The 12,695-nt window shown below is 39.8% G+C and overlaps 1 protein-coding gene across 4 annotated transcripts in view; it reads left to right on the top strand.

The window, feature by feature from the left end:
• Positions 1-11,672, top strand: part of ppp1r1b (protein phosphatase 1, regulatory (inhibitor) subunit 1B) — a 28,331-nt gene extending 16,659 nt beyond the window's left edge. For 2 of the 4 annotated variants that reach the window (XM_085158312.1, XM_085158309.1), the window contains exons 2-5: positions 4,380-4,469; positions 5,430-5,505; positions 6,691-6,828; positions 9,753-11,672. In XM_085158312.1, coding sequence (XP_085014438.1) covers positions 4,380-4,469; positions 5,430-5,505; positions 6,691-6,828; positions 9,753-9,931 — 483 coding nt within the window. In that variant the 3' untranslated portion in view covers positions 9,932-11,672. The remainder of the gene's footprint in view (positions 1-4,379; positions 4,470-5,429; positions 5,506-6,690; positions 6,829-9,752) is intronic. The other 2 variants (XM_085158310.1, XM_085158311.1) reach the window with 2 other exon arrangements.
• The last annotated feature ends 1,023 nt before the right edge of the window (positions 11,673-12,695 follow it).

The raw sequence follows: 12,695 nt of genomic DNA, 5'->3' as shown, positions 1-12,695 counted from the left end.
GGGCCAGATCTGCACAGCAGACTCCTCTCGGGATACCCGACTATTAGCACTGGTGCAGAGTTTTAGAACCTTTCGGTCTCATCCCACAGGGACTCCTGTGATCTAGTTTATGCTGTCCTACTGAAAATGCTTTTTATAGACCCAGCCACAAGCGCACCAGCTTAGAGGATGGTCTTTGGGGAGCAGACCCATATCAGCCCATCTGCATCCAGACTGCAATGGAAGAGAGTGCTGAGCTAACACACACATATTTGAACTCATTCAAAAACATGCAAAGTCAACACTTACCAGTGACTCAGTACTATATTGGCGTTACACCTGGGTACTATAGTGCTTTGTATCCTGTTAAACTTGGCAAGGTTATTTATTTGCACATGAAAAAAATCTGTTGCACAGGTACACTTCATGTAAGAGCACACCTTTAGCCGTAACCTCCTTATCTCCTTAATACTATGTGAGAAAAGTGCTTTTTTTTAAAAGAAAAGGTCACTTCAAAGAGGAAGTGGTTACGCTGTGTGCTAGCTCACGCATAGTCTATTCAGGTTTGCATAAACCAAATAAAATTATTTAAATTGTGAGAACATGGCTGTATGAGAAAGGGTAACTGCTGGGTGATATTCTGACTTCATTCTCTTGACATTATCCTGAGTTATATGTGAAAACAGCTTATAGAAACACCGGTACAAATAATTACGTTTGTATCTCCCACACAATGCATACGCAGGACATTAATCAAATTCAGCTTCAGATAAACTGAAACACCTTTATACGCTATGATCTATGAGCCAGTATTTTTATTGAGACAATAGCTCTTTGTGAAACCTAGTGGGGTGCTGCTGGCTCTTAGGGGAAGCCTGCAGGCATACACCTGTGGAGCTGCTGAAATGCCACTGCAGACGCCTGCTTAGAGTCCCTGAGTGAAAGTCCACTGCAGCCTGACTGATCTTGGTACAAAAACAATTGCTGCCAGTGGTGGAGTGTTGAGGAGATTGGGGGCAGGGGGTTTAGAAAAGCAGTGAAGGGAGGGGATAGAGGGATAAAGCGCTGGAGTAATCTCACATGCTTTGCCCTAGTGTTGCCATAAATGAGGAAGTCACATATGATATTATGTAACTCAGAGTGGAGTGGGTTTTAAGGTTGGAAAATTACTAGAATCAATATGTATGTTTATGCATTGCCGGCAGCAATGCATAAACAGCATCAGGTCACCACCGCCACCGCTGTCGGCATCACTTTGTGTACGTAAATGTGACAAATGTTTATAAACACTGTGATTTTTTTTCATTACATGCATTGCAAACTGTGCCTCATGCTATAGGAGGTCTTCTGTTGTGTCGTGACATTTCATGAGACCACCATGCTGAGTGTTTAGACAACCATTTACACACACACACAAACACATGCACGCTGAGCATGAGAGCAGTTACTGGTAACTAGATCATCATATTATGCTTCACAGTGAAGTCACAGAGCAGTCAAGTTATCCCATTCAGTCATTTTATTGAGTGTGCATCAAGACATATCCTGTTTATGTCATCATTCCTACCTTAATCACCATTTGAGCAAATCTTTTCTAGAAGGAGCTGCCTTTTTCAGGGACAGTTATTGAGGTTAAAACTTTGGGGATCCTGATCTGGAGTTTAGAAAATATAATAACATAATACACCTTTCTCTTTGGCTTGGCTCTTCTCTTTTGTAAAAATAAGCTCACATCACAGTAAAGAAAGCAAAAAACAGGCGTGGGAACTAACAAAATATAACAAAGTAGTGGAAACATCCATTGCAGTCTCCCAAGATATTCTAATGGCTTACTTTAAAAATGTCTTAAAAAACAGAAAATCTGAAAATATCCACTACTAATGATCTAGTTTCCAATCCTTTTTTATTCTGTTGGTATTTTTGTATAAAGATTGATATGGCAGTCAAAAATTAACAAGCAGCTAATTGAATAATCAAGTAATTACAGTTAATAACAAAGAATCTGTTTGCAGAACCATCCGTATACCTTCCTGCTGGCCCTCCGATCTCAGTATAATCTAATAAATGTATCACACAAATACACAAGCATACCAATAATCTGCTGGACTTGAATACAGTCCTCGCTTACGTCCCCAGGACTCGGGCACAGGCTTGGTCATGTCAACATCTGGTATTTGCTCTCTGTCTCTTGTGGCTCTCGGTTTGAAGCACCTCAGGCTGCCCTGCAAGGCAGTTAGCAGGTGTCATGCAGGCAGAGCCAGCAGGGTTCTTATCAACGTGAAGCCCCAGGCCTCCACACCTAACCAGGGGAGACACAGGGAAAGCGGAGGTGGGGGTCAAAGGATGCTCTGTGGATGTTTTCCTCTTACACATCTAATGACAAAAAAGGAAACGGTTGACAAACCAGCAAACAAAAACACACTAATATGAGTTTGGTTATGACAGACTGGTGTTGAAAAGGAGAGGCGAACAGTGGATGAGGTTAATGTCACTGTCAAGGAATGAAGATCAGGATGGATGTGGAAGTAAACAGGATAGAGGAAGCAACGGATCGAGCAAGGAGGAAATGAGAGGAGAATGAGAGAAAGACAGATAGTGTGAGAGATCCAGGGGAAGCAAGAAAGCCTGAAGTTGTGTGATGAGATTAAAATGTGTGTCTGGTGATATAAATAAGGGTGAAATCCATGCTTGATTACTCCATGTCTTTGAATTTGACAGAGGCAGATTTCCACCACGTGGGCCGTGGAAGCCTCTGCTTTGGCAACATGCGCCTCGTTGTGATGACGCACACGACAGAAGGGAAACAAACACAACTCTCCATATGGAGCCAGACTACTTAACTATATTCCTGCGATGTTATGTGATAGTAAACAGCAGCACATAGGTTCATGTCATGGGCAAGGTTGGCTTGCTCCACAGAGGACACCTTTCAGCACCTGATTTGCCAGACTAATACCACTGCTTTTACCTTTTTAAAATGTGTTTTATATATTTTTAACATTTTCCATTTATTTTTTTCCATTTTATTTTATGCATTTGGGAATTGTGTAGATTTGTAGAAAATGTGAGCCAAAGATCTGAGCTGTGCACGTACATTTTCTCTATAAAGGCTCCAACATGTTCTGCTTAAAAATACTCTGAAAAGTAATACTCCACCCCAAACTTATCTTTTGATTATCAAACAGTCACTTCCTGTTTGCTTCTTAAAGGTTTACAGTCTGTTCCAACATAGGAAACAGAGACTGTGAATGTGAGCTTCAGTGTAAATTTACTTCAGTCATTGCCAAGTTTTGTGCTGAAAAAGAGTAGTAAAACATGCACAGAAACATGCACAGAAACAAGTCTGTCTAGGTGGAAATTAATCATTTCTTTCAAGACAAATCAAAAATTCTGGTTATTTTTTTTGATTAAATCTTCTTAAAAATAGTTTTAGAAGTTGTCCAATTATGTGCACCAGAATTCCAGGAGCTCAGTATCAAATTGTCCATCGATATTTGCTTCATATATACTAACTGACTGACAACTGTAACTGCCAACTAGTGAAAAAGACCCTCCATTAGTACACTTGCAGTATTTATAGTACTAGTGTTTTGATGAAATGCAGCTAAATGCACTTTTGTCTCTGTGTCTCTGTTTTGTGCACTGGGTCAATGAGCCACAATGAGCACTTCTGGTGAGTGAATTTCCACAGACAGGCCACGATACTGTGGAGCTGTAGGCACAGCTGTGCATTTGTTCCCAGGAACAGAGAGTTTGCTGTATACAGTGGCTCGTGCTGTAGAGGTGTAGCTCAGACCTACACTTTGTCTGGCCCCGTTCTGCTTTTAGGCTGTCAGCTACCTGAATTAGGCCTCCAAGAAGCAGTCGTTCGGGGTGGAAAAGTTGCGAGTGGATGGGAGTGTCTCGGCTGATTGCTTTGGTTCATTTAATCCCTTTTCTATGGACTCTCTGTTTGGGAGACTTCATATTTGCACGTTTGGTGCAAACAGGTGGCAAAACATGTTCGTGTAAATGTGAGGAGAACATTCATTTTAAATAAATCCTATGTCAAAAGAATAATTTTCTTCTGTTTCACACCACAGAATTCTCTTTGTTTACTCTTGTCTTTAAAATCTGAGGTTTCTAAATGATTCTTCTATTGCACCTGACTGTTGCGTGTGCTCTGACGCGACCAGTACTGAACACTGAAAGTCACTGTTGGCTGCTGACCTGTCAAATAAATCTGAGGTAGGACTAATGAAGTCCTTGAGGGCCCAGCAATGCCCTTCACCCGCATAAACTGTCAACATAGGGATCCGTGTGATTGATATGGCTTTGTGCTGAAAATTATTAATAATATAGTGTTAGTCAGTTTTGTTATTCATTTATTTATGGCTGCCATTTGTGTTGTTTGTTTGCAGATCCGACGCCGGAGGCCAACACCCGCCACACTGTTCAGAGTAGCCGACCAGTCATCTCCTGAGGATGATCAGTCCACCCATCAGGTAAAGGTGAAGACAAAACACTTTTTTATATAAGTGTCTTTGTGCTCTCATCCATCCTCCTACATTAGATTTCAATCCTATTAACCACGTAACTACTTTACCTACAACATATAATTTACTTCATGCCATTATTTCACTGTCTAACAACATAATAATCCATTTTCCTTAATGACTCCACACACATTGAATCCTGCGTGTTGAGTTTGTGTTAGCCACAGTTCAAACTCACCTTGAAATTTTGAAACTATTTGAGCACCCAGGTAAAAAATATCTTGTTTACTTGATGTTGGTGAGATGAGTTTGACGATAACACTTTTCAAATTCTAGTGAAGATCCTGAAGATTAAGCATGGCACGAAGAGTTAAGGGAACGTGGGAAAGCCAGCATGTAGTATCATGTAGTGCTGACATTACTGAGTTGCAAACTGGACATCCAACAATTATACTGCATGCCTAGCCAATGTAAGATAATATAAGCAGGCACAATCATGACAAAACATGACACATTGGGTTTAGAGATGTTAATGTTTGCATCAAAAACTGCATATTCTTAATGTTTTGGAACAAGGCAATTTTAAATTTGCATGCTTTTCCCCCATTTTCCTCATGGTTGTGTTTCTTCTAATGAAGAGGAACAGTTTGTCATTGCTCTCCAGTGTGTACCTACAAACTTCAAATCAGCTTCTGGCATGTTTGGAAGCCAACATTCCCCCAAAACAACTTGAATAACTAAGGAGAGGCCTCCAGAGTTACCACAAGAACTAAAAAAAGATTGCATCAGTCATGTAGGAGATATTTTGCATGCATGTTATGACTTTGGATCTCAATGAGGAAGATGGTGTTTTAACTGAAATTTTAAATTATGTAATAAAATAAATATAGTGAATAAAACTTCCGAGGTGCCGATTCTTTGGGGACAGACTGACGAAGAATGTCATGATTAGTGGCTCGCTCTTTCTCTTCACAGTGGGTTGTAGGAGAGAATGGAGTCCTCAAACCAAAACGAGTTAATCCAAATGTGTATCAGCCGCCATCACTCAAAGGTTGGTACAAGCATTTGTGTTACAGGCGGTGATTGTGTGTGTTGTGATTCATCCTTGTGTTTAAATCCTTTCTTTGTTTTACCGCGCTTCCCTGCAAGCATTTCTTACTTGCGTTCTAACGCCTTATAAGGGTGCATGTGACAGATGGGTGGATATGCAATAAAGGGGTTTCCTTTTTTTTCACTGCATGCGCGTGTGCGATATGCATAGTTGTGTTTCTGTTTGCTTCTGCCCTTATATTACACTCAGCAGCAGGGTCCATATATCTGTGTGTGACCAAAAGAGAACGGGAGAAAGGGAGAGATTAGAGTGTGACAGCTGTGAGACACTGAGTGAGAGTCTAGGAAAGTCTGGATCATCCAGGATTACAGTCAGTTGTGTATACAGCTGTGACGCACACGAACACACACACATATAGGTGTGATTAAAATGCATACATGAACACAGACGTGCATTTTTCTATTGTGTCTTTGTTGCATGTGGTCAATAAGGAAGGTAAGTTTGTCGGTGGTGTTTCATTTACTTTGGATTTGTGGGCGTGCGCTGCCACATGTCGAGTGATGATATAATGAGCCAGGAAGCCTTGTCCTGCATCTCAAATCTGCCCTTTATCAGCTCAGACGCAGAGTGAAAGAGAGAACTAACTCTATTATTTCTAGTTGCATAACCTATCTCAAGCTAAAAAGTGACCTGCCTGAGTGCTGCTGCCGCACTGTGTAAGTGAGGGTGTGAAAAAATGATAGAGAGAGAAGCCAAGGTGACCTAGAGGAAGCGAGAGAGTGGCTGAGATAATATCACTAAAGAGAGTGAACAGAGAGAGAGAAGAGGATGAGTCAGTATTGCCAAAAGATAGCGCCGGGAAGGGTGGGCAGTCGAGTAGGGTGCAAATAAACAGATGGGAAAACAGGGTGAGAGGAGAGCTAGAAAACAACAGCGGAAGCTCTACTGTAAAAATCAGTGCGGGATACCGTTTTGTAGCTGCCTGCCTGCCTGTCTGCCTGTCTGTCAGTGCATGTGTATAACTGGCCTTCTGCCTGCCTGGCATGCCTTCAAAAACCCCTGTGAGGCTTGACAAAAACTGACAGAGTTGAAGTGTGGTGAAACCAAAACAACATATCCCTCTATCCCTGTGTCTGTGTCCATGTGTTTGTGTGGCTGTCACTGTGTGTGTTTACCTGTGTGTAGCTGTGCAGAAGATGGCTGAAGCGCATATGCAGAAACTAGGTGTCTACCCTCCCTTGGAAGACCCTTGTGAAGGGGAGGAGGATGAGGACTACTTGAAGGGAGAGGAGGGAGAGGATGCAGCTCCCACCAAAGCTGCTGGTGAGAGGGAGGCTCTCTTTCAACTGTCAGGGAGCACAGTAACAACACTGTTACGGCGATGTTTGTTTCTCAAAGCCAAAATACACTTTGAGGGACTTAAAGCTGTTAATTTTATGGGTCTTGTTTGGTTGGGTCATTGGGATTTTTCCTAGGATAAATGGTTTAGTGTCATGCAGTAATCGATTGGTTGCATTCTGATATCACCAATTAAATTAGCAGCTAGTTGATAATTATTTCAAAGTGATTGGAGAAAAAATTGTGCTCACAAAATCTTGAAAAACTGGAAAAGATTTAAAATCACAATCTTATATGAGAAGCTTACACACTGAAAATGACAAAATATCACTTTTTAACTAGTCCAAATGTGTATTTTTCCTTCTAGTTTGTATGAATAGCCAAGTTTTCCCATTTCTGTACATTTTCCCTAATGATGTTTTTCAGTTATTTGCCATTTCAAGATGAAATTTTCTCATACAAGACACCGTTGTAGCTTTTCCCTCCCTAATAGGAGTTCTCCCCTTTGCAGGTGGTTGTTGATCCTTTATTGATCACATGAGTCATCACATGAGCCACAGTGTAAAAAAAAGTCCACTTTCTTGACTTCCTCACCTAGCTTCCACAAACAGATTTAGATGACCATATAAGGAAATCATCTCAGCACAGATTTAGGGTACACCTGTTTAATTACTCGTTGACAGACAATCCCATAGCAGCAAACCAATACATTTAGCCATGTTGACCAGCTGAAGTTCAAAGTTTATTTTGGTCACTTTAAATGTGACATGGTTGTTGTTCTGAGTGAAGCTGCTCCGAGTATTTAGGAAATTCCTGGGATTTTCTCCACACAGCCATCTGTGGGGTTTACAGAGAATGGTGTGGAAAAGAAAAAAATAAGCGAGCAGTTCTCTCTGTAAAAACACGTTGTTGATGCCAGAGGTTAGAGGAGAATGCCCAGACTGTGCTCTGTCTTGATTTCTGCTGCAACATATGGATGGTAAGGTTGAGAATTTGGCATAAACAACATGAAACTATGGCTCCATCTGACCTCTGGCCTCAGATTGTTGATGGTGATGTAATGATGTGGAGGAGATTTTCTTAGCACACGTTGGGGCCCTTAGTACCAACTAAGCCTCATTTAAACACCACAGCCTAGTTAAGTATTGTTGCTGACCATTTCCATTATGACCACATTGTACTGCATCAAGCAGGATAACACATCATATCACAAAGCTTAAATTATCTTAAGCTGTTTTCTAACTGTGTAGTGTCTTGATGCATTCTCAATCATCCAGGAAAATAAATCTCCAAAAGTTGATTCTGTTCATCTGGACGTAGCGTTTTCTGGGAGAAACGTTTCGTCACTCATCCAAGTGACTCCTTCAGTCTCAGCTGACTGCAGGTTTCCCCAATCTTATAAACAGTACATTTGCATAATGACTGAAACCAGCCCACTGAAGGAACAATGGGCTGTGAGGATTGCATAATTATGATTAAGGAAATGACCTCACAGCCCATTGTTCCTTCAGTGGGCTGGTTTCAGTCATTATGCAAATGTACTGTTTATAAGATTGGGGAAACCTGCAGTCAGCTGAGACTGAAGGAGTCACTTGGATGAGTGACGAAACGTTTCTCCCAGAAAACGCTACGTCCAGATGAACAGAATCAACTTTTGGAGGTAACTGTGTAGTGCTTTCATGTCCATATGAAGGCTTTGAGGAATGTTTGTAGCACCTTGTTGAATATATGCCATGAACAGTTAACGCAATTCTGAAGGTAAAAGCAGGTACAACTGTGTAATAGCAAGGTATAACTAACAAAGTGTCTAGTGAGGGACTATTATATGCAGTTTAAGATAACTGAAGGAAAAATCAGGCACAAACAAAAGAAAAATAGCAAACCACAGTAAGATTACATTTTTGTGCTTCTTAGTGAACAATTGCTCTGCGGTTTTCAGCATCTGGAAGCCCCGTGTGTGCTGAGCAGCTGGTACAGCTCTTGTGCTACATCATCCCTCCATCTCTTAACCCAAATGTATTGGAAGTCTCGGTGTGTCACCAACACCTATTCCAATGCAAGAGGCCAGCCAGGATGTGCATCTGTGCAAAATTTAATCTCTGCCAAAAGAAAAACAAACAACTCTACATATCTCTTTGATTTAAACTTTTTTTTATATATGTGCATTTTCTTATTTTGCATAATAATCAAATTTATGTGCGCTGTGTGTTTGGTTTTATGATGCCAAATTATAGGTTTATAATCCCCATAAAGTCACACGAGAGCAGTGGCATTTCATTCAGAATTATTGCTCTGTCGACCCAGATGACAGACTCTCTCGGTAAATCCCTTTGTGGAAGCCTGCTGAAACACAAAGTACCCAAACAGGATGCTAAAATATACTGATTGGGCCTTTTTGATGACAATTCATCTGTTCTTTCAGTCAAGCAACACAGTTCGGACTCGGCCTATCCTATAACAAACAGAAGACAAACCAAGGAACTCAAGTTATTTCATCAGGTATAGCTGTTCATCATTTTCAGGAATGAACACAATCTCCTTTTCAGTGCGTCTGAAATACTAAGTGAGTTTGCAGTTTAGAAAAGACATAGAATAAGAATAATGAAATAAAGTGAAACTATAAAGCTTCTTTTTTAAATGTTCGCACTACTAAATTAATTAACCAAGAGCACAAAACAGTGCAAAAGTCATGGGGATTCAGATACCTGAAGCAGGAAATTGCTTAAAAAGCTTTAGCTCTAGAGTCAGTACTTGTGTCCTTCTGCCCAGCAGGCATCTCTTTTACCAGAATTTACTTTCCCATTCCTTATTATATTCGTGACACAATGGTATGGTAATGTAATGGTATCTACGGTTAGATATAAGCAAACATAGTTGTGATTTTTTTTTACTGCTGGTTCTGATACCAGTCTTTGCCTCCTCAGATCGCCAAGAGACAGCTGCCACTGAGCAGTCAGACAAGGTTTCCAGCATGAGAGAGACGGCCAAGCAGATACAACCAGCACAGGAGGAAGATGAGGAGGAAGAAGACGTGAAGGGGGACAAAACTGAAGCCATGACAGAGGAGAACAGTTGTGGGAGTAACTGAGAGAGAAAGATAGCGCGGGGAGAACGTTTGAAGGGAAGATGTGGGGAGACTCATGGTGGTTAAAATCTGAAGAACTCAGAAAAATCAAGAAATGGGTTGTGTGTCTTTTTAAATGTGTGTAGTCTGAATACACAGATGAGATGACAGCTGTCAGTAAACTGAGCGATGGATTCTTTCGTGACCTTAAACATGTGAGAAAAGGTTCTTGTAGTACTTCACCTCTAAAGGGTGGTTTTGAAAACGAGGACGAAGAGGGAGTTTTTGTATTAGTCAGCCTTTATGAGCAGGTGAGGAGTGATTTACTGACAGAGCAGACTACAGATGCTACTTTGGCCCTGGTGTCCTTTTGTTTATAATGACAGTGGAAGGGCCAAGGTCAGCGTGACCAAAAACCCTGCAAGACCAGACCTTCAAAGAAGGCTAAAATGGCCACAAGGAATACAAAGTTGACATTATCTTTCTCGGGTACATTTGATTAAAAACAAACAAAAACAAACTCTCCTGTATGACCCTTTGTAAAAACACTTGAAGGTCTTTAAATGTGTGCGGTACGTGTTCCATTTTACTTTGAAACCACAGCCTACATCGTTTGTTTTTTTGATTTACAGCAGCCTCAGTGTTTAGTCCTTTGTGTGTGCTGCCATCTTGTGGTAAAAAATACAATTGACAGGTTAAAGTGCTACTGCGGCTACTTAAAGTTAAAATCCATAATTCAAATTCTGTTTTGATGCGATTTATGGTCTGCATTTTCAACAACAGCCTTTTAATTTTGCTGTATCTGAGCTTCATGTTGCCAAATCTTTGATCTTATTGATTATAACTTTAACCTCTTGGAAGCTTGAATGGCGGTTGTTGCCAGTGTTATTTGTCACTGACAACAATAGAAGTCATCAGCTTTAATTAAAATCATCAATTATTTCATTTCTATATAATAATCTACTTTTATTCTTGCTCTTTATGCTCGGCATTTACCAAACAGTCATGCTGTAGTCACTGAGTTTACGTTAAAACAATTTGCAATTTGTTTATGCTTAGATCAATGTATGACTCTTTTAGTTCAAAAATCTTTATCTGACGTTATATGAACTCTGCATTTAGCCTTGTTTTTTTCTTTTAAACCTAAATTTAAAATCAGTCTGTAAAGCTACCTCCAATTTTTCAAAAACACCCATTTGCTGCCTCTGTGCATGGCACATTTGAACGGGATTCTTCAGAAACTTATTGGGGAAATTTTAAAAAATGAATTGAAAAACATTTTCACTTCTAATCTAGGATATCTCCCTTTTGTATGCTGACACTTTTGTAATGTTAGCTTTTTCTCATTCCCTAATCGTCTGTTGAAAGAGATATTTTATTATATAATTATTCAACTTTGTTTAACTGACAAAGCAAACCTAATGATAAAATTTCTAGTTGTGCCACAGGATGAATAAATCTTGCTGTTTGTAAATAAAACTTTGTGAGACTTTTTCAACCTGTGACCTGCCTAAATTGTGGGATGACTGGATGAGCAGGTTATGTGTGCTGAGGCTCTTCAGCCAATAATGTCCTCCCTCCTTCTTTATAACCACCCCCCTCCTCATCCCAGGTCAGAAGAAACAATCGTGGAAAGACATGTACGAATGCTTAATCTGTCTTTATTTTTCTTTTTTCCATTCTGTTGTTTCTCAATGTGATGTGGTTGTTTTAAAGTGAGCAACTGTATGATATCGAAATAAACAATTTTTCCTTTCTCTTTTAACCCAACCTAAATCTTACTTCAATCTTACGTCTGACATTTTTGCTTGGGAATTCTTTTAGATCTTTTTAATTGCATGTTTTTAGACCCCTCCTACATTCACTGCTCTCTATAGAATTTATCCTCGAATCAGTTATGGACTGTCAGGAACTGCAAGTGCAGACACAAGAAGGCAGAGGTTAAATCAAAAACACACCGTTAATTAAGACCTTTGGTTAAGACCAAATCTAAAGTAGTGATTCAACTGATTCTTAAAATAGGTAGGGAAAAAAACAAACACTATGACAAAGACTAAGGAGCAGGGCATGGCTATTTATACACATGGGGTTAATCAACGACAGTGAAAGCAGAAAGGCAAGGAGACATAGCTGAATTCAACTGAGAAAATCAGACAACAAGAGAGACATAAAGACAGTCACAAGACACATATACACACAGTTTAGGAGTATGATTTTTCCCTGGTTCCCAGAGAAGACTGATTCATAAAATAATTATTTTTTAAGCTTTATTTTAACTTCACTTTCATGTAAAATTGGGAAGCTAATGGGCTTAATAGAATTTTCTAAATTATTTTACAATTTACAGATTGGGTAAACTCCCTTCAAGTTATTTTTTAACAAATGTTGTCACAGTTTATTTCATCAAAACAGTTTCCTTTTATCTTTAACAATGTCCACACTATTATTAGATTACACCAGGGATGTCAAATTCACTTTACACTGTGAGCCCAGTTTGATCTGAACTGGGCCAGAGGAGTGGCATTCTCATAAGAAACAAATGAACAACTTCCACAGAACATCTCTATCTATGTGATAAAGACATGGTGTTGTAGAAAAAAAAAAGAAATCTCAGTACAACTCTTGGGACTTGAATAGTAATAAAGAAATGTGTCAAATTAAGGAAAATCTTCAGGCAGCTGACTCATAATCCTGTAATTATAAAACACAAGGCTTTTGTTAATTTTCATGTCCTTCTATTTGTTATCGTGTATCCTCAAAATTTCTACAGTAGAGTGTGAAAAAAAAC

This window comes from Neolamprologus multifasciatus, chromosome 4 (genome assembly GCF_963576455.1).
Source record: "Neolamprologus multifasciatus chromosome 4, fNeoMul1.2, whole genome shotgun sequence".
NCBI classification, from domain to species: domain Eukaryota; kingdom Metazoa; phylum Chordata; class Actinopteri; order Cichliformes; family Cichlidae; genus Neolamprologus; species Neolamprologus multifasciatus.
Note: the sequence above shows the minus strand (reverse complement) of the source record. Positions and strands in the feature narration are given on the sequence as shown.